The sequence below is a fragment of the Astyanax mexicanus genome, chromosome 5 (genome assembly GCF_023375975.1).
Source record: "Astyanax mexicanus isolate ESR-SI-001 chromosome 5, AstMex3_surface, whole genome shotgun sequence".
Classification (NCBI taxonomy): Eukaryota; Metazoa; Chordata; class Actinopteri; order Characiformes; family Acestrorhamphidae; genus Astyanax; species Astyanax mexicanus.
In genome coordinates this window covers 16,764,477-16,785,000 of record NC_064412.1, presented here as the reverse complement: position 1 = coordinate 16,785,000, position 20,524 = coordinate 16,764,477, and the positions used below count along the sequence as shown (strand labels likewise).

At 37.9% G+C, this 20,524-nt stretch overlaps 1 protein-coding gene and 1 long non-coding RNA gene across 4 annotated transcripts in view; one reads left to right on the top strand and one right to left on the bottom strand.

Moving 5' to 3' along the window:
• The window catches only part of LOC111193775 (uncharacterized), a 54,896-nt gene that overhangs the window by 24,239 nt on the left and 10,133 nt on the right, over positions 1 to 20,524 (top strand). The window lies entirely within an intron of this gene.
• The window catches only part of col7a1 (collagen, type VII, alpha 1), an 85,347-nt gene continuing 70,878 nt past the window's right edge, over positions 6,056 to 20,524 (bottom strand). For 2 of the 3 annotated variants that reach the window (XM_049479257.1, XM_049479256.1), the window contains exons 96-120: positions 19,821 to 19,946; positions 19,636 to 19,707; positions 19,507 to 19,542; positions 19,320 to 19,379; positions 17,676 to 17,720; positions 16,842 to 16,877; positions 16,717 to 16,752; positions 16,196 to 16,252; positions 15,701 to 15,772; positions 15,203 to 15,274; positions 15,037 to 15,072; positions 14,820 to 14,900; positions 14,043 to 14,096; positions 13,899 to 13,952; positions 13,336 to 13,398; positions 12,349 to 12,411; positions 12,152 to 12,268; positions 11,930 to 12,007; positions 11,692 to 11,745; positions 11,546 to 11,594; positions 8,843 to 11,393; positions 7,526 to 7,651; positions 7,361 to 7,423; positions 6,498 to 6,668; positions 6,056 to 6,387 (exon numbers count right to left, since the gene is read on the bottom strand). In XM_049479257.1, coding sequence (XP_049335214.1) covers positions 11,368 to 11,393; positions 11,546 to 11,594; positions 11,692 to 11,745; positions 11,930 to 12,007; positions 12,152 to 12,268; positions 12,349 to 12,411; positions 13,336 to 13,398; positions 13,899 to 13,952; positions 14,043 to 14,096; positions 14,820 to 14,900; positions 15,037 to 15,072; positions 15,203 to 15,274; positions 15,701 to 15,772; positions 16,196 to 16,252; positions 16,717 to 16,752; positions 16,842 to 16,877; positions 17,676 to 17,720; positions 19,320 to 19,379; positions 19,507 to 19,542; positions 19,636 to 19,707; positions 19,821 to 19,946 — 1,287 coding nt within the window. In that variant the 3' untranslated portion in view covers positions 6,056 to 6,387; positions 6,498 to 6,668; positions 7,361 to 7,423; positions 7,526 to 7,651; positions 8,843 to 11,367. The remainder of the gene's footprint in view (positions 6,388 to 6,497; positions 6,669 to 7,360; positions 7,424 to 7,525; positions 7,652 to 8,842; positions 11,394 to 11,545; positions 11,595 to 11,691; positions 11,746 to 11,929; positions 12,008 to 12,151; positions 12,269 to 12,348; positions 12,412 to 13,335; positions 13,399 to 13,898; positions 13,953 to 14,042; positions 14,097 to 14,819; positions 14,901 to 15,036; positions 15,073 to 15,202; positions 15,275 to 15,700; positions 15,773 to 16,195; positions 16,253 to 16,716; positions 16,753 to 16,841; positions 16,878 to 17,675; positions 17,721 to 19,319; positions 19,380 to 19,506; positions 19,543 to 19,635; positions 19,708 to 19,820; positions 19,947 to 20,524) is intronic. The other variant, XM_022675755.2, reaches the window with a different exon arrangement.

Sequence of the window (20,524 nt, the reverse complement as noted above, 5' to 3'; positions counted from 1 at the left end):
AATAAATACATCAAACATTATGGTAGATACTGTACGATATATGGTTTGGTGTTATAATCTGAGGGCAACACTGTGCCCTAGAGGGTTAAAATATTTTCAAGCTACAATCCAGACACTAATCACATGAATTGACCAGGAGTAAACAGGAGGATTTTTACTCACAGTGCTTTAGACCCAATCTGAAAACCTGAGAAAATGTGTGTGCTGTTTTAGCACGTGATATTGTCACGTGATCGCATATAATTCACACACTGTCAAATGTGTTAACTTGTGAACATGTGCTTCTTAGACACTTCCTATATGGAGTGTCCCACAGGAGTCCACACATGGGTTCAGCTGTTTAGTGTAAATCCACTGAGAGTTGCGATGGAGTAAATTATCATGCATTAATTTAACTGACTAACTTTCCCAGGTTTGTTGTTAGAGACAGGGAGTGCTTTGTCATTATTTGTGACGATGTGTGGATTTTTTTTTTGGTTCTGAAGGTGTGAGGTGTGTGAGCTCACTGTAATATCACTGAACGAGTCTTTCTTATTCCACTACCAGGCGTAGCCACTGTTTCACACTGCCCACGAGGTGGAACGGATTTGTGTGAGCACAGTCTGTGCAGGGAAAAAGACCTTATCTCACACACCCCTGAGTGTTTCTTCAGAAGAGAGAGTGTTACAGCTGGGTTGGAGCTTCACTGAGGCATTTTACTTCCATTACTATGGAAGATATGGGCTTTTATTGAAAGCAAAAGGTTGAGGGCAGGTGTGAAAGGAACTTGTGAGGAACTTATGATGGACACAGACTGAAGAAGTCATTCAGCCTGTTTTATATGAAGACTTCCTGTCACCTGGTGACAACATAGACACAGAAGGGTCTGACCCCCCAAAAATAATAATGAATATCAGTGAAATCAAGCTATTCACTAAACAATTCAGCCAGCTCAGTTTTAAAAACATGCAGACCCACGTTCCTGAGTCCTGCTGAATATCAACAGCACTCACTGCCCTACATTTCCTAGACAATTCTCATAGGTAGTCCAGTCAAGAATAGCTGTTTTAATAGAGTGTGACAAGGAACAGAAACCATAGCCATAACCCTAGCCACAATGACTCAGTACTGAGATATAACACTCCCATGAAATCACGCTTTTGAAAGAAGGCAATGATGAAAATTTTAGCAGCAATCAGCAAAGATTGTCTGCTGTGGGTTTAATGTGTGTGAGAGAGCGAAAAACTCTAAACTCTGTAAAATAAAAAATCCACCCCTCATAAGCAGGCACTGCAGTGAAAAGGTGAAATACCTATGATGACAATTCCATATGAATACTTATGAGTAGATATGAATATGAAAATGATTTTTGAGTGACAGCTCCAGAGTAGCAGCCTAATTATTGTAATGCATTGCAATGAGATGGGGGAGCATCATTTCTGACAACCTAATGTATAAATATGGAGCGCACATTATTTGTTAAATAAATAAAGAGTGAGCTAGATGAAGAAGGCAGAGAGATATAGTTTTGCAAACATTAAATATTTATGCATATTTGTGCGGCCACTTATTTTACATTACTGTATATTTTTAATAAACTGACATTGTAATGTCACAGTGAAAACATATTTTTATAAAGCAGGATTCAAAGGCAATTTTTATTGAACATGACCCTGCATATAAAGGCAATAAAATGGCAATTTTGATATTGAATTAATTATTTGAATTGATATTGCCTGGAACATTTATAGTTGATGATGCATGGCTTCTGCCCATCTATCGATAGCATTTAAACAGATCGCAAAGTAAGGAATTATGTCTGACAGAGCAAATACATGTTCACTATTTGATCTTGTTGCACAATGCATTTTTTTATTTACATATAAATTCCTCTCTGTCATATAAAAATATTTTAAAGTAATTACCACGCATGCCTGATAAGAGTTTTCTCATAATTTGAGTTTATTAGATCCTGTTTTTACAGTATGTTTGCTGTACCAGCTGCCATTACATTAGGACTGAATATAAATAAAAGGTCAGATCAGAGAATTTTTTATGTTGAATTTGAAAAAGAAAAACTGTTCAACAAACACATTAATAAACAGGTAAACAAACGTAAAAGTTTAATCATCATTTACCAAATACGAAACAACATTTATCAAATACAATCCTCATTATATAAATATGTCTAAAAAATAGCACCATTTCTTGTGAGAGTAAACATGCATCCATTTATCATTTATTTATGTAACAATCCTTTATGCTCCAAGCTGAAAAAATACAAATCTCTATTTACAGTGCTGCTCTACACAGCAGAGACTGGTTGTATACTAAAAATAGCAGCTGAAAAAAATGGCAGTCATGATTCTACACATGTAAGCAGGCTGACCGTTGCTTCTGGCGTAATATATAGTATACAGCGGATACTAAGCACCACTGGCATGAACATTCTGACCATACTGACTAGATACCAAAGCGGTGTTTGGGATATTTGAATATTAGATGTACTTAGACACACTGCTTTATCAGATTTAGTTAATGTGGATATAATTGTAAAGAAGGAGATATACTGGTAGGATCAGCTCGGCACCTGCTGTCTTGGACATTTTGCTTTAGAGACAGAAATATTACTGATGTAATGCACCATTAGGTGGAGGCAACTGCTCCATCAGATGCCACTCGGGGCTTACAGAGTTTGGCATTTCTCTGACAGTAGTGTGAGGCTAGTTTCACTCATGATATTAGGAAATGGGAAACGGAAACTGGGCTCAGTCCAGCCAATCAGTCAGATGGGCTGCTGTTCATCAGTCTGAAAGAATACTGGTGATGACCTGATTAAATCCATGCTGCAATATAACACCTTCTAGAGCAGTGGTTCCCAACCTATGGGTCGCGACCCAACCTATGGGTCGCCAAAGATCCAAGATGGGTCGCGAAGCCCTCTTGATTTTAAGGGGTTTCATTTTAATACTATATATAGTCTAGGGTAAGCAAAATTCGCCACGCTGCGCTGCGCTCTCTCTGTCTCTCTCTCTCTCTCTGGCGCGCGTGTGGGCGCTCTCTCCGGCAGCGCGGAGCTGAATTCTACGGAAACTCAGAGCTGCCAAGCCCTAATATATATTTGGCTCAGTATCATGTAATTACGCGAAAAGTTTTACGTTATAACTAATATATTTACCATGTTATAACGTGATACTTATCACGTTATTTCATGATATGGAATTATCATGTTATTTCATTATGTGGTATTTTCACGTTATAACAAGAAATTATCGCGTTATTTCGTGATATGAAATTATCACGTTATTCCGAGATAAGGAACTATCATGTTATTTCATGATATGCAACTTTCACGTTATTCTGAGATATGCAACTATCACGTTATTCTGAGATAAGAAATTATCACGTTATTCTGAGATATGCAACTATCACGTTATTTAATGTTAAACATTTATCATGTTATTTCATGATATTAGGCCATTCAGCACTTCAACACTTACCAGGTTCAGTGAAGGAACATGGCTCGTCTGCATGACTTAATTCAGTTCTATTTCAAGCTTGGTTTAAGGCATGGTGGAATTCTACAGTTGTTGAGCACTGTAGCTGGAGGCGACGTGAAGTGAAATGGAAGCGCGCTGGCTTGGCCGTGTATCAAAGTAAAACCATATTGATGTTTTCACGTTATAACGTTAAAATATCATGAAACAACTTGATAAATGTTTATCACAAAATAACATGATCATTTCATAATTCGAAATAACATGATAATTTCTTATCACGAAATAACATGATAATTTCACGATATAACGTAAAAATACCATATCATGAAATAACATAATAGTTTTGTATCACGAAATAACGTGATAGATATCACGTTATAACGTAATAAATATCACGTTATAATATGAAACCTTTTACGTTATTACATGTTACTGAGTCAAATTATATTTCTATGGCTGGCAGCTCTACGTTGCCGTAGAATTCAGCGCGAGGCTGAATATAATAATATAATAATATAAGAATATAAAATTCAGTTTAGTTAAATAAATGAAAATGAGTGAGGGCCTGTAAAGTTAATCAATTATTGTCCAATATTTGGACAGGTTGAGGTTTTGGTGAGCTGTTTTACTGATTTAAAACTGAAACTGAAACTGATATTATTATTTTTTTTTTTGTTTGTTTTTATTTTATATAAATTATTTTTTATTCATTTTAAATAGTTGTATTATTTTATTGATCTAATTATTTTGTTCTTCATAAGATAAAAATTCCTTATGTTTTATGTATCAATTTTTCCTTTTTTACGTGTTTATTTTATTCATCTATAGTAAATGTCAGTTTTTATTTGTCATTTCTAACCTTTATTTGTCATTTTCTAACATTTTGGGTCACCAAAGCTTACAATGGTAAAAATATGGGTCCCTGAAGAAAAAGGTTGGGAACCACTGTTCTAGAGTACATAACACCACAGGTAAATGGACAGCCATGATTTTTGAAACTTAATGTCATTTCTAAATAGATGGCATAATATCACTTTTCCTTTTTTGATACAATACTGAAATTTGGAGAATCTTTTCATACCAGGATTTAAAATAAGCTGTTTTAAAATTAAGCTCTTAATTTAAGAAGAGCACCAGCTACTTATAAACTACCCAACTGTAGCTGTGACCTCACACATGGTGAGTGTCTATTTCAGAATAGATTTTGTTACAGGATTAGGTCAAATTCATTATTTTTCCCCCCCTAAAACCCAATCTAGTATCACAAATGTGAATACGTATCAGAGCTAGGCCCTGTTTTGTGCTTGATATTGATGTGCTTGTATATTACTGAAAATCTGGGGCTGAATCCACAAAAGTGTTCCAAAGCAAAAATCTATGAAGAATCTTAAAATAAGCACCACAAAGTTAACACAAACATAAAAGACTAAATATTCTTAAATACTCTATATTTTTAAACGCTCATAAAGGTTTTCATCTGTAGTTTGTTTGTAATTCAGACTTTTATGCTGTACATTTGTTCATCATATAATAAACACCTATAACATAACCATTATTAATTTCAATTCTGAACAAAATAGAGGAAAAACATCATTTACAAAATTACAAAAAATAACTAGAAGTGGGAAAAATGGGAAAAATACTCCTTTTTTTCTTTAAATCACTTTTGTGAATCCAGTCGCTGTTTAACATGTGATCACCTCAAAAAACAATGCTGTGCTGACCTTAACCTACAGTGTAAAGCAGACATTGAATTTGGTTGTCATCATGACTAAAATAGAGATGGACTGATTAGTGTTTTTCAAGCTATACGGATCACCAGTTATTTTTTTTATTTGATTGTCTTAACACTAATACTGATCGAGGTTTCATTGTCTCTCAATCAGTGCAATTCCTGACCTGTGGGGCATTCCAGTTGACATGTTATACTTGGAACTTGGAAAAAAATGCATAAACACTGGTATTTTACATAAATATATCGTTTCCATTTGAAATGTGGAAGACACTGAAATGTGTTACTTAGCATCACAACACTGGCTTTTGTACAGCCGACGTCACAAACTACATTTAATATCCATCAATGTTGGTGGCCAGCTAGGTATACATTAGAGCTGGGCGATGAATCGATTTTATCAATTAATTTGAACTTACAATTAAGGACGATGTGTTTTTATAAAAATCGATTTTCTCTGAGTTTTAATTTTTACCACCGACGCTCCCCTGGGGGCTCCTGTAGTTAAGACTGAGCTTAGCCCCGCCCCTCTCTCCCGCTCACCCCCGCGCGCACCCCGCCCCTCTCTCCCTCCCTCTCTCCCGCGCGCACCCCCCACACACACACACAACATGACGGCGGAGCTTGTGCCCAAAAACGGAGCAACTAGCTCCGTGATCTGGAGTTGGTTCGGTTTTGCGGCGTCGCTGTAAGGTGTGTTTAAACCAATTGCTTTTGAACGAAGCAGCGCGACAAATTTATCTGTATACCTTAAACAGAAGCGGAGTGAGAGTGGGATTTTTTTTTGGGCCATATCGCCCAGCTCTAGTATACATCATCTAAAATATAATCTTCTGCAGTTGAGAAAGTTGAGAACATTTATTACATATATTAAGAACACCCATTACCAGTTACCACAGGTCTGATAATTTCCTGCATAAAATGTATGGCTTAATAAAATCTGTATATTTAAATTCTGTGCCTAAATACAATCTAATATGCCTGAAATGTGAAGCATGATGGATTGAAATTATATAACAGCATGATACAAAAAAATAAATATGATGAAGTCCAGTCGCAGATTTATGAAGCCCAGAAGCATCAGATGAATATGATTAAAACATTGAACACGGATTTTGCACTGGTTTTGGAGTCTGAAATCCCATAATTATTGTCCACTTTTTGAAGGTACAGACGCTGCAACACAGATCAGACAGGAGTTAGATGTGGTTCTGTGCTCTCACTAGGTATTTTTAAAATCTGCAGTTAAGAGTGACAATGTGTGTTTTATCATACTGCACCCATACCTCTCTGTCATAGGCAGTGTTTTTCACACTCCTCTTTCTGTGTGTAGCGGTTGGCATTTCCTCCACAGCCACTGTAGACAAAGGGTCTACAGGCGCCCACCTGAGAATTAAAGTACCAGTGCAGCGTATATCTGGAACAGTCACCCTCATCCAGTGGCAGTGCACACGGATCTAATGGGCACACAAACAAACAAAGAACCACAGCATGACATCAAATTGAGCTCAGAGAGAAGAAATGAGTGTGTAAAAATAATTTCCAGGTTTAGGAACGTGTTGTATACCAGCATTAGCAGCTCTATCTGAGAACATGATGATGATTAGTATAGGGATGCACAGTGTATAAAGTTATAAAGTTAAACCGGCATGTGTATTCTCTCTGTAAGTTATAAATATGTGTATCACTATCTGCATTAACAGATATATACATGTGTAATATCAGATATTTGCATTGGCACAGAATTCCCTCTTCAGGTTATCCCTATTTCAGCTTACAATATCTAAAATTCATTAAGAATTTACTGTTGATTTTTCTGTTAATGAGAAAACACTTCAAGCTTGCACCCACAACCAGAACCAGCAGGTGGAGAAAAATGCAAACACACAAAAGACATGAGTAAATATTTTTTATGTAGGTGGCCTGAGGTGAGATTTCCCACGTATGTTATTAAAATATTAAGTTTGCATAGCTCATTTTTACATGTACTGCACTGTGAATAAGACTGTATAAAGTCATAATAACGAATGCAGTTTATATTATTCTCAATCTGCATCCCAGCAAGCCCTTAACATGCTTATAACATACCCGTACATGCTCTGATGCACAACCCTTAAAGCACCATTACACAACAAATAACAGAGCTTACCTTCACCTTTAACCTCTCTTTTCTGTTTCACTGCATTTAATGCAACAACCTTGGTTGTCTTGCCTGCCAAAATAGCCATATTATGTCATTCTATGTGTGTACAGACTCAATCAAATATGCACACACGCACTCTGTACACACACGCTCGAAGACACATTGACATACCTTGGCTCTGGTTGACTGGGGGGGTAAGATCAACAATTTCTTCCATGGGGTCATCATAGCTTTCAATAGAGTAAATATGCTCATAGTCTGGATCGTTTGTATTCACCACAACACGCAATTCACGACCTGGAAGAAAACAAACACACACACAGACCACCACCACCACCAAAACAACAATTTAGAACTAACAGGGACTTGAGTTTTTACAGTTAAGATTCTTACAATATTAAAGGAATTGTTTGACAAAAATCAAACATACATGATTTTATATAAACTGTTAAGCTGATATAACAAGACTGCAGTTCATACAAGCTTCTGAAAGTTTGTACCAGACCCAAAATATAACAGCTCCAAGTGCTTTTACATTAAGAATCACTGTACAATTTAATGAAGTAACATCAATAAAAAGAATGGTAGCAATTTCATTTAGATTTATTTCCCAGTTACTACATTTCAAATATATACTGTAAGTGAGGAAAGTGTTAACATTGATATAAAATTTTAATCACACACCATCAAAAGTGATGGTTTTATAAAAAACACTGACTTAATAAATGCTGTCCTCATTATCCTTCTGGCTCTGGTACAACATGACAGATATATGAACTCAAAATGAAAAACAATTAGTGTGCAAGTGGAAAATCATGTAAATTTGAATATTCCTTTAACCATGTGTAGGATTAGAGAATGTTAAATAGAAACATTTTATTTAACATGTCTCACTTGTGTTAATAACTTTTTACACTGTAAAACATTTAGGTCAGTCCATTTTCTGCATCTTAGTTTAGGTCAGCAATATATTTCAGATAAGTGAGCTGTGTCTGAATCTGAATCTGTTTCTCTCCCCCAAAAACTCCCTCTAAACTTTTGATCAAATTAAAAGAAATATCTGTTAATATTTCAACCTTAAATGGAGGCATATTTGAGTAGTGTAGGGCTCTTGAAAATAACATTCGGCATGTGTGACTGTCTACTAAAAATACTTTGCCATTTTTAAGTGAAAAAAACATACAACAAACTATAACAACATGCCATTAAAGCTACCCCAAGGTCTCAGTTTAAATGTTAAGATTGATGTTAGACAGTGTAGTGTTTAAGCCTGGCTGCTAGATAGCAGTTTTGTTGTATTTCTTGCAGGAGTACAAAACCCTGCCTTGTCATGCCAATTGGCCTGACTTAACTTTTTACAGTGCATAAATAATATAATAAAATACAAAAACTAACAATAATCACAAGACACAACATTAAATAACATTTCTAAGAGAAAAACAACATTTAGAAGAGGGACAGAGATCAGGGAATGGACAAAAGACTCACCCTCCTCATCCCCTCGGCCTACTGAGAGCTCGGGGGACATGGAGGAGTGACTTCGGAAAGTCTGCAGCGGCGAACGTGGCTGAATTTCTCCAACACCTGACAACACGCCCACAAGAAAATCACACAAACACGGGCAGCTAAACCCATCAGTGAACACACACACACTTACTGACACGTCACACCCTGGCGACATGCACTTTCACACTCCACATTCAGTAGACCATGCATTAGAACCCAACATTCTAACCAAATAAACTGTCTAATGCAAACACCACACATTAGATAAACCAACATTATCCACACATATGCAGTGCAGTGAGGTAAGAGTATTTACTAAATTAAATTTTAACTAGCAGTTCTTAAGTCAGTTAACGCTGAAAACAAAATGTTATAAAGGTGCAATTGATTATCCTGTATATGACAAATTAATGGAAAAATCAACACCAACTCTCTTAAGTTAGGTGTTCAACAACCACAAGCTGCCAGAACAGTTTCTTATTGATCCAGGCATATTTTCATGGATTGGGTATCAGCTATTTTAAGCCAAATCCAATATTTAGTTTGGTTAGAGCACCCTTTATCTTCCTCAAGGTGTCAGTAATGGACATTGTTCACAGCCCGAACTTACTACTCAACCAGTAAATGCTGCTTTTTCAAGCTAATCATACCTTATTTGGGATACAGAATGCTGCCTTTATCAAAACGAAATCTCTGTGAATATTAGGAGAAAGCTGTGAATATTAGGAGTTACAGAAACCTAGTTAGGTCAGAGTACTGGTTCTCAATTTCAGCTGCATCGGTATCAAAACGGAAAAATAGTATTGGTTCATCCCTAAATATCAGTTCAAAGTGTTTATCACTACATACATAAACTAGGTGGTCAGACTGCAGTGTCTTAGAATAAGTAGTTGCTGGATGATTAAAATACTAATTAAACACTAGACCTTTTACCAAAAAAGACAAAAGAGCAGCGTTTTAAGAGGTGGCGCAAACTTAATCCAGAGTTTCTACTTTATGGTATCCATATGGTGGTGGTTGTGATTCACAAGAGCTGTTTATTAAATACACTGCTCCTACCATTTCCAGTGGTGCTGCTTCTGTGAGTATGTGCATTAAAATAGCTGAGTTTGGAAAGAAGCCTCTGTTTGTATCTGTATCCATATTTGTTAAGCATAAATGAGCCATTACTATCACTGGGGATCAAACATTCATGCTAGTTCCATTTTCTTGGTGCATGCAGCACATGCATTCCCTTCTATTTGTATAGAATATGGTGATGGATGACTCTTCTGACTGTATTAGAGACTGTAGGCCAGTACCTGTGAGCATTTGTCTTTGTAATGAGGGGTTTATGCACTGCAGCTCTACTGTAACAGCCCTGTACGTATTGTTATATGTTCTTGCTCACACAGAGTGCACAGAGCAGCTGCTCTTCTGTTTTTCCATACATATGGCACTAATGCACAAGCATTACTCTCTCTGAAAGTGCACTTTCCATCGCACTTTCCAACCCTATGTACGGACGTCTTTTCCATATATCTGAATGCAGCAGCTTCTTTAGTCATTGTTCCAGCTGAAACTGTGACCAAAACTCTTGCCATCCAACTGCCTCTATAATGAATCCTCTTTCATAGTCATTTACATCTTTTCATTTTGTCATCTAGATTCAAAATCAGATGGTTTGCTTGGCATTTTAGGCATACAACAGTGGACAGTAAAATGTTAATTGCTTAATTGTATCATGCAGAGTATCTGCCAGGAAACATCTGGACTCTCTGACAATTCTATATATATATATATATATATATATATATATATATATATATATGAATTATAACTACATCTCTGCTGTTTGTAACAAACCAAACCCTGTGAAAATCGGGTAAAAAATTGTTGTTTGTGATTGTTATATTTGTATTAAACATCTTTCGCAGTGTAAATAAATGCACTGGGTGCTGGCTGCTACACCAGGAGGCTGGCTAGGCGAAGTCTATGTATATATGTCTATGGCCATGATCAGTAGAGTGATGGCGGCACTCAGAGCTGAAAGCTAGCGGCATGGGGAGGTAAACAGTGTTTTTAATAGGCTTCTTGTGCACTTTTAAAGGTATTTATGCCTTGTTTTAAATGTCAGAGCCCTCCAGATTCTATCAAGGAGGTGTGGAGATAATGGTGTAAAAAGCGATTTATCGGGGCAAAATGTGCCCGAAGCGGCCGTTGTGCTGGGCAAAAAGAACAAAATTACTGTGTGGGAGCATGGAGGTGGGCTATTTAACAAAGGTAAGCACTTTTTATCATGTTTTACTACACCTAAAGTCAATCTTACACCAGAGTTCTCCTTCAACTAACTACAAAGTTACAAAGTTTTGCAGGGAATGGATTTTGAGGCAGAATCAATAATGTTATTGTACTTCACCTTATTAAGGTCAGATTTGTTCTATTGCACCTTTAAAACAGATTGCAGTCAACACAGGGTATCAGTGTATTAATGACTAAGGTCAATTTCAGTGTTATTTGCAGGAGTGTCAGTGTGGGGTCTTACCTCCACAGGCTTTAGTGAGGACAAGGAGGAGACAGAGAACAACATATCAAGAGTTACAGTTACAATGTGTTACATTATATTCTTATTGTACATAATCTCAATGACAAGTTTAGTGGATAATAAGTTCAGTGGATATACAGTGTCTTAAAATGCACACTCACCACAGTGCTGGTTCATCTCTGACCGAACATAAGCACGGATCTCATCCTCCTGAGAAGCACCAAGGAGAGAGGCATGAGTCATATGAAGAGGGAGTGATTAGAAGGACTACATAAGACTTAGGAAGAGTGTTAAAGTATGTTCTGACCGTCAAGCCTGGCTCTCCTCTCTCTCCTTTAGATCCATCAAGACCTACTTCACCCTGAGATAGGTTGAGAATGAGATATAAGAGAAATACAGAGAAGAATAGATCCCTATTGAAAACAAAATACTTGGAATTGTGTGATATATGAGAAATACACATTACATACACTGTAGTTTATTTTGATTTTCTACACAATCTTGCAAATAATCTATATAATATAACAAGAAATGGCTTGATTTACCTGTTCTCCTCGTTCTCCAGGAATTCCTGGAATACCTCGAGGGCCAACCATCGCTGGACCTGGAGGACCACGTTCACCCTACAAAACGTTCCACACAAGCTGGTATTTGCAAAAATTCAATCTATGGTGTTTTCTCTCATACGCATAATTACTTGACAGAAAATTAAAAGAATAATTTTACAGCATCCATCTCAGTTTAGCCTCACACAGTACGCTCACTACCTTCTGTCCCTGCAGTCCCTCTGGGCCTTTAGTTCCAGCTGGCCCCTGAGGGCCTGTAAGACCAGAGGGACCGTCTGCACCTCGGGGACCTGGGGGGCCAGGGATGCCAGGGGGTCCCTAAACAGAGAAGCAGAGACATTTGGAAAAATGCACTTGGGAATTTTACCTAGATTAATGTGTGGTTAAGTAATACTCACCCGTTCACCTTTGTCTCCTTGTGTTCCCTTTGGTCCCATCACACCATCAAAGCCCCTGTCACCCTAATTATTAACAAACAGAAGTCCATATATCAGCACTGTGTAACATATTACTCAATAGGCCAGATTCATTAAATGCACCACAGAATACCCCATTAAGGCCCAATCCCATTTCACCCCTTGGCCCAACCACTTAGCCATAAACCCACTGTTTTGCATGTGCATGTCTAGGGGTAGGGTGTCCCGATCGTCAATCTTAGATTTTTCAGAGGCTCACATAAAACACAGGGCTGATGATCTCTGGTTAGCCACCCAAGAAACCCCATAAGTATAAAAAATGCTAGTAGTTTGTCTCTAGTTAGCTATCTAACTTTTCTGTTCCACCTTAAATGGTGCAACAGATGGCAGAGGCTGCAGCATTTAAGGTGGAACAGAAAGATAAAATAAAAGCTAATTTCATCTCTCTATCCAAATGAAATGGACAATAATAATTAATTGCTGCACCACCTGCCCCATTTCTGAAGACATACGGTGCCCTGAAGTTACTAGTTAACCAGCAGCTAGCACTCCATTGCTATCCCCACATCAGCCCGGCAGGGTCACCTACAGGTTCTTAAAGGGTTGTGCCAATTCATAGGGGAAGGATTTTACCCTTTCCTAAATTAGAAATGGGATTGGACTTAAATATGTTTACATTTGGTCGTGTTATGTGACTGGTATCTAGATTATATTCTGATCAAATAAGGAGAGACAGATGTGTTTGCACTGTTATAACATATTTCTTAAATGCATCTCAGACTACCTCCTGAAGTGGTTTAAGTGATAGGATTTGTACCTGTTTTAAATATATCTTAGGTGTGCTTACATTTGTCTTAATTTTAAGACATGTTTGGTCTCACAATGCAAGTCTTGATACTTGAACATCGACTCTATTTCAGTTAATGTCTAGTTGATTAAGTGAATTTAAGTGCTTAAACATGTTCATACTTTGGGTCCAACAATTCCTTCTTTTCCTGGGGTTCCTGTGGCTCCTGGAGGTCCCACATCACCCTGGAATAAAAAATAAATTGACACAAAACAAGTAAATAAAACAGAGACTGCATATATATGTGTGTGGGTGCATGTGTGTTTAAGATAAAACATGTCCTGGCTTTTAAGGAAAACCAAGAAAAACAAGGAATCATTCATTTCAGGGCAAACCAAAGTGGTCTTTTATATTTTAAAGTGTATTTTTCTTTACAAAAGCATGTCAAGTTTCATTGTTTTAAATTAAAAGAGGTTAGTGATTAGAGTTAGACTTAGAATATTATTATTACATATAGCTACACACTTTAAAAACATCTCCATCTACAATTGCATCATCATATTTTCGGCATTTGTTGAATTTAACAGTTGTTCTTTACATTGTGTCACATTGTAATAAAATCTCTATGTGACATAGATAATATTAGGTATAATATGTATTATATGTATGGGACAATATATGACCATATCACAAAAAAGATTTATATTTGTGTGTTTGTGTATGAGCGCATACACACTCTACTTACCGACTCTCCTTTCCTTCCAGGCAAACCTGGTCTGCCATTAATTCCAGGATCCCCCTTAGAAAAGAAACATATCATTTACACTGGAAGAACACAACTCACAAGTTCTCTTTCTCTGAGTCTCCATATCTACAATTATTCACTTACCCTTTCTCCTTTTTGTCCATTTGCTCCACACGCCCCTTTGGACCCTCGTTCTCCCTGTAAACCAATGAGGCTGTCAATCAAGCTGCCAGTCACTCCACATGACAGCGAGCAATGAAAGTATAGACAGTTCCACAGAAGAGCTCTATAAATGTCTCTGTAGATTACAGCACTATTCATCTGTCAGTCTCTTACACACACACACACACACACACACACACACGCACGCACGCACTCCTCAAGAATACTTCGATCGTAGTCTGTCTGGTTAGTGACTTTCAGCAAATAGGCTGAATCTAGACCAGGGATTGAGTACTTTAGCCTGAGAGCTTTGACATTCCCTCTGTGGATCAGTGGATGCTCGATCTGGGCAAGTGTTTTGAGTCTGTGTGTGTGTGTGTGTGGCTCTGTGGTAAAAAAAGGGCACTGAAATCGCTGTCTACATAAGCCTTTCTACTCTGAAGAGGAGCAATTCACACACAGGTGAATGTCTTTCATGCCCCCAGTGCAGGCAGCTGATCAGTCCCTCTACACACGCACACACACCTTCTGAGATTCATATGAGTGTCAGGCAATGTAGCACTGGATTCAGACTGTAGCTGAATTATAAGCAGGGCTATCACCGGCAGCAGTTGGGGATTTTCAAGGTTACAGATAAACTTATGAGGTCTGAAAACTAATAGAAAAGACAATTTTAATGGCAGCTCCCCAAACACATAAATGACAAACGATTCCAAACATATGAACACACACACACGCATCTTCAATGCAATCACATACCTTAATCCCACGCATACCCATAAGACCAATCTCCCCCTTCTCTCCTCTCAAACCAGGAAGGCCATCTTTTCCAGCAGTTCCCTGATAATACACACACAAATCAATGCAAGAGAAAAATGAAATTTGTTTGAAATTGCAAAACTTGATATTGGAAAAGATGACGGCTGAGGATAAAAGGGAAGGGGATGAGGAGAACGAAGGGAAAATAAATACACACAGCTTCTCCTGGAACTCCTGGCTGTCCTCCCTCACCCTGAAAAATCAAACCGTTCACATGTACATTCAATTTTCCCAATTCAAAACACTTCAGCAACAGATGTAAAACTGTTCAGTCATGTTTTAACAATGAGAGCTATAAAGCCCAAACACATTCTCAGAAATACCTTCTGTCCTCCTGGACCACGAGCACCTTGGAACCCAGTAGAGCCTCGCTCCCCAGGCTCTCCTCTCAGACCCTACAAACATGGGAAGATACTTACTATACTTGCTACACCAATAACTACTATAGTAACTATATAGCATCTATATATAGTTATACTATATTTAATAGACAATTTGTCATGCCAGAAATATTTTGTGTGCCACAGCTATACTAATGGTATAAAATCAGAATAATGTAGTTATCCCTCTTTTAACAGTAATGAACTTTTAATTGATAAAAAAAGTTTGGTAAAGGTTTTTTGGCATTTTATACCACCTGTCAAAAGGTTGCAGTAGCACACTTTTGCTAATGATTATTCCCATATAAACAAACACAAGTAAACACAATGTGCAATATTGAGGTCTGCTAAAATGATTGAGGCCATTTCCATATATTGTTCATTTATTGTATTTCCATATTATTTGTATTTTATTGTATTTCCATATAATTGTAGACTCACCTGCACCCCTGGTGGTCCCTCCTGTCCTTTACTGCCCTTTTCCCCTTGCATTCCTTTGGGCCCACGCTCTCCCTGTGGAAAACAATAGCCACCAGTTACTCATAACATTAATGCTATTGTGAAGTTTATTAAAAAGCTATAAAGTGTTGCTATAATGGCAAAAACCTTAAATCTTAAATGTCAACTTAACAGGAGGTGAAAAGTTTAAGGAAGGTCATCTGTTATTTTTGAGTCATTTCTAATAGTCTATTCATACAATTTGAATGGAACACAAGGTTTTTGTGTAACAGCAATATTACATTAGGCTAGTCAAGTGCACGTCTACTGAAAATGCTAATCTTAAATCCATGCAAAAATATACTTCTCTATTCTCATACTGCTCTGTCCTTGACCTCTCATGGGAAATGTGTTAAAAAAGAGAGATGAATCTATGTTCTCTCAGTTCTCTGTAGATGGGTAAATGTTTTATGCACATAATGGCTTTAAAAGACTCACCGTTTCGCCTTTATTTCCCTTCTCCCCGGCCGGCCCACCCACCAGCAGAGTTTCACCCTATACAAGTCAAGATAAAACACAAGATGGAATTATTATGGACAGCAATTGTCCATAATATCACCAAAATCAAAAATAGGACAACAAAATGGAAAAATATAATAGCGTTGTTCTCAAAATGGGGTCATATGTAGTCTGGAGAGCTTTGATGTTATTTCATCCAAAACAAAGCCATCTAATATGAGTGACACTCATTATTATTTGGATGTCACATGACATTGTTATTCTGAGTATACAGACAACATGGGTAATAGCTTTAAAAACATGTGATGGCTTCACTTTTACAGATGTGTGCTGTTCATGATTTTTTACAGTCATTGGGCTAATATGCTATTTGCTTACATCAAATAAATATGATGGTGCCTTTCCACAAAACCAGTAGATAATGGTACTAAATTAAAACAGGTGGAATGTTTTTCCACACTGAAAGGGATCCGAGAGACCCTGATGTAATTAACATTTACCTTCTCTCCTTTGCCTCCTGGAGGACCCGCCTCACCCTATTAATTAAAAGAAAGAAGATTATTTAGCTTTTGACATGCACAGTGTTTTATTAATGTATTTTAAAAAGAAGATCAGCTTCACTCACCTTGTCCCCTCTGCCCCCTTTGCTACCTGGAAAACCCTGCAGACGTAAAGGATGTTAATAACAACATTCCCAGTATAATGAGAGATGAGCTAGTTTATTAACCCCCCTGTGTGCTGGTCTATGATAAATGTTACATTTTAAATGATTGTTTTGTCCAAAACAGCTTAACAGTGCCAACTGCAGGGGAGCCCCCTGGAGCAATTTGGAGCTAACTGCCTTGCTCACGAGTACAATGGCAGGAGATAACAGAACTGCAGTGTTAATAGCTGAGATCAAACCCATTGCTTGGAACAGAGTCAAGCTTTGTGTCTGCTGGGCAGCCACTAGTGTGTGTGTGTGTGTGTGTGTGTGTGTGTGTGTGTGTGTGTGTGTGTATATTCTGAGCCCTGATATACAGCACAGTAAGAGGTAATGAATCATAATGATTTGGAAATTACAGTGAGTGGGAGAGATATATATTATAGCACTAAATATAAAGTGTGACAAACACAACCGCTCTCCCCACACATCCTATTTCTAATCTGCTTTTCCCTCCTACTGTTCCTCTGAATGCATTCAGATATGCTGCCCTGTCTCTCCATCTGAAAACATCGTGATCGACAGTATTGAAAGACCTCTTTCTGAGCACCATGTGTCACGACGGATTACTTGAATAGAGCAACAGGTGCAGACGCTGGTGGTGGATCATTTGTTTTGGGACAGTGTATGGATTGTTGGGACTGCGCAGCAAGAATTTGGACACAGATAAAAAGATGAGTAGGCAAGTTATATATGATTAGGAGGAACTGCTGTAATGTAGCTCTGTAAGCAAATTGGAAAGTCGCTCAAAATTACCGGAGAGCCTCTCTCCCCATCTTGTCCAGGCCGCCCTTCTTCTCCCTACAAATAAAGCATACACACAATAAACAAAGTATTAGGACACCTGCTCATTCATTATTTCCTCTTACAATTATGACACAAAATTTGCACTTTCAGATTAAACAGATTTTAGTTAAAGAATTTGTAAATAACACTACTAGCTATATTAAACTTTCCCTGTTAATAAAACCTATTAAAAAATATAGGTTTATATTTAAAAATATATAAATATATATATATCACTGCCACATAAACATTTTTTACAGGTTTCTGGCAGAAGCATCTACTGAGATTCCTTCTGGCAGCTTCTATATGTAAAGATCTGCAATCTCAACTAACAGTAATCAGTAGATCAAATACATTTGATTAACTGTCCAGCAGTATTTGTCAAAAAAAAAATTTTCTCAACAATTCATTGTTCTTTTCTTTATGAACACCAGTGACCACTTTATGTGGTCCATTAGCATTATATGTCCGCTATACAGTATATCTACATTTAGACTATAGGTCATCTGTTGTCATACACAATTTATCAACCACACTCTGTAAACTCAGTCGTAGCCCTGGAGAATTTCTGAACATGCATATTTAAGCATTCTCCTGCTGTTTACCTGCACTTCAGCTTAGAAAGGCTAAACGGCTTGTAAATTAATTAGCTAATAAAAGGATTAAGTTGTATCAGAGCAACAAAACTAAAAATGTGTAGAGCAGCGGCCCAACTGCGGCTCTACCTGATTTCCCTTTATAATCAAAGACCTGCAGCTGTTCAGATCTTATTTTGGGGGTGGACCGTTTTTCCCCTGAAAGTGTGCTCTGGGTAGTAGCATGTTAGTATGTGTGGAGGTGATACAGTGGTGATGTATCAGGCTCAGCAGAGCTTGGATGGAGATTTTACATGTATCAGTGTCACTGATATGACACAGACTGGTGACAGTGGTCCAGCCCTGATAAATATTTAGCACAGAGCGATTGTGTGGTCAAAACCTGCTCGGTGAAAAAGCACTAGAGAATAGCGAACACAGAATGTCCATGACAACAGATGGGCGAGTGCATTTCCAATGGACAGCTCAGTATGACATTCTACAGTTGCACTTTTTGTCATCATATTCATTACAAAACCATTGCTGAGTTTTGTTATGCCTCTTGCTTTAGAACTAGGCATACTAAACTAAGCCGCATAGCTGAATCATAACCGTTGACTACTGATTAAAAGCCCTGATTGGTCAAACAATCATCACAGAACCGTCACTTCATCACAATATAAAAAGAAAAATTGCTGTTTTTTTTCCAGGATCTCTGAAAAGATAAATCTGAAGCTCCCTCATTGTTGCTACTGTTTACACTAGCCTTGCGTGAGACATCATGTCCTCACGGAACAGCCTCCTGAAAATCCTGCCTTATTTCATGAGCACTGTTATGAAATGACAGGTACTTAACTGTAACTGTGGTACACGTAGTTCTGGATTTAGATTAGTAATCATACTGAAAGTGCTGTACTGCACTTTCCACAAGAAAAATGCACTAATTGTATAATTGTATAAGAAAGCTAGAGCTACACATTAGCTGTTTTTTCTTTAATAAATATATCATCAAATACATTATAACATTTTTAGGCCTTACCCGAGGTCCTGGATCTCCTCTCTCTCCTCTCTGGCCAGGTACTCCAACAGTCACTTCACCCTGAAGGAGAAATTAGAGTGAAGATTATGTTCTGTATGTTATGCATACTGAAGAGAAAATGTCAAAGGGCAAAAATATTGTAATATCCATACAGTGATCACAAACAGAATCATAGATACTCACTCACCTTTTCACCCTTAAGCCCTGGCAGACCTGCAGTACCCTAGGATAGAGAGAGAGACAAGATGGACACCATGAAAAACTCATGGTAAATACTTTAAATATTTAATTACTTCCTAACAAGTTTTCTACTCACGGGTGGTCCAGGAGGTCCAGGAGCACCAGGTGTTCCTGGGTTTCCTGCTTTACCAATGAAGCCAGGCAGACCCTAAACACAGATCACAGATCAAATAAATATTAACACATGATTCAGTTCCGACACATCAAGTTTTTCACCTGAAGTGTTAAACATGTAGAACTTTAAAATAAGCACTCTCTAACCCTCTCTCCTGGAGGTCCTGGGGTCCCTGGTTGGCCTCCTTCCCCCCTTTGACCTGGTAGTCCTGGAGTTCCTGATATACCCAGAGGCCCAGGGGGTCCAGAAGGGCCTGGTAAACCCGGATCACCCTGATTCAAAACACAAATCACATTCAAACACAAAGCAAATCTGAGATACTGAGGTTATACAGGGGTTGGACAATGAAACTGAAACACCTGGTTTTGGACCACAATAATTTATTGTCCTGTAGGACAGTTCTGGTGGAAACAGGAGAGTTGAGGTGCACATTGAATTCTGCCGTGATTTGGGCAGCCGTGGTTTTATGTTTTTGGGATACAACCCGGGTTAGCACCCAAACATCCCTTTCAGACAGCTTCCTCTTGCGTCCACAGTTAATCCTGTTAGATGTGGTTTTTGGTGGTATGCTGATATTACCCTGGATATCGTGTCTCTTGATACATCACAAAGACAGATCACAGATGCGCCAGCAAGACGTGCACCAACAATTTGTCCTCTTTTGAACTCTGGTATGTCACCCATAATGTTGTGTGCATTGCAACATTTTGAGCAAAACTGTGCTCCTACCCTGCTAATGAACCTTCACACTCTGCTCTTACTGGTGCAATGTGCAATTAATGAAGATTGGCCACCAGGCTGCTCCAATTTATACATGGAAACTCCCACACTAAAATGACAGGTGTTTCAG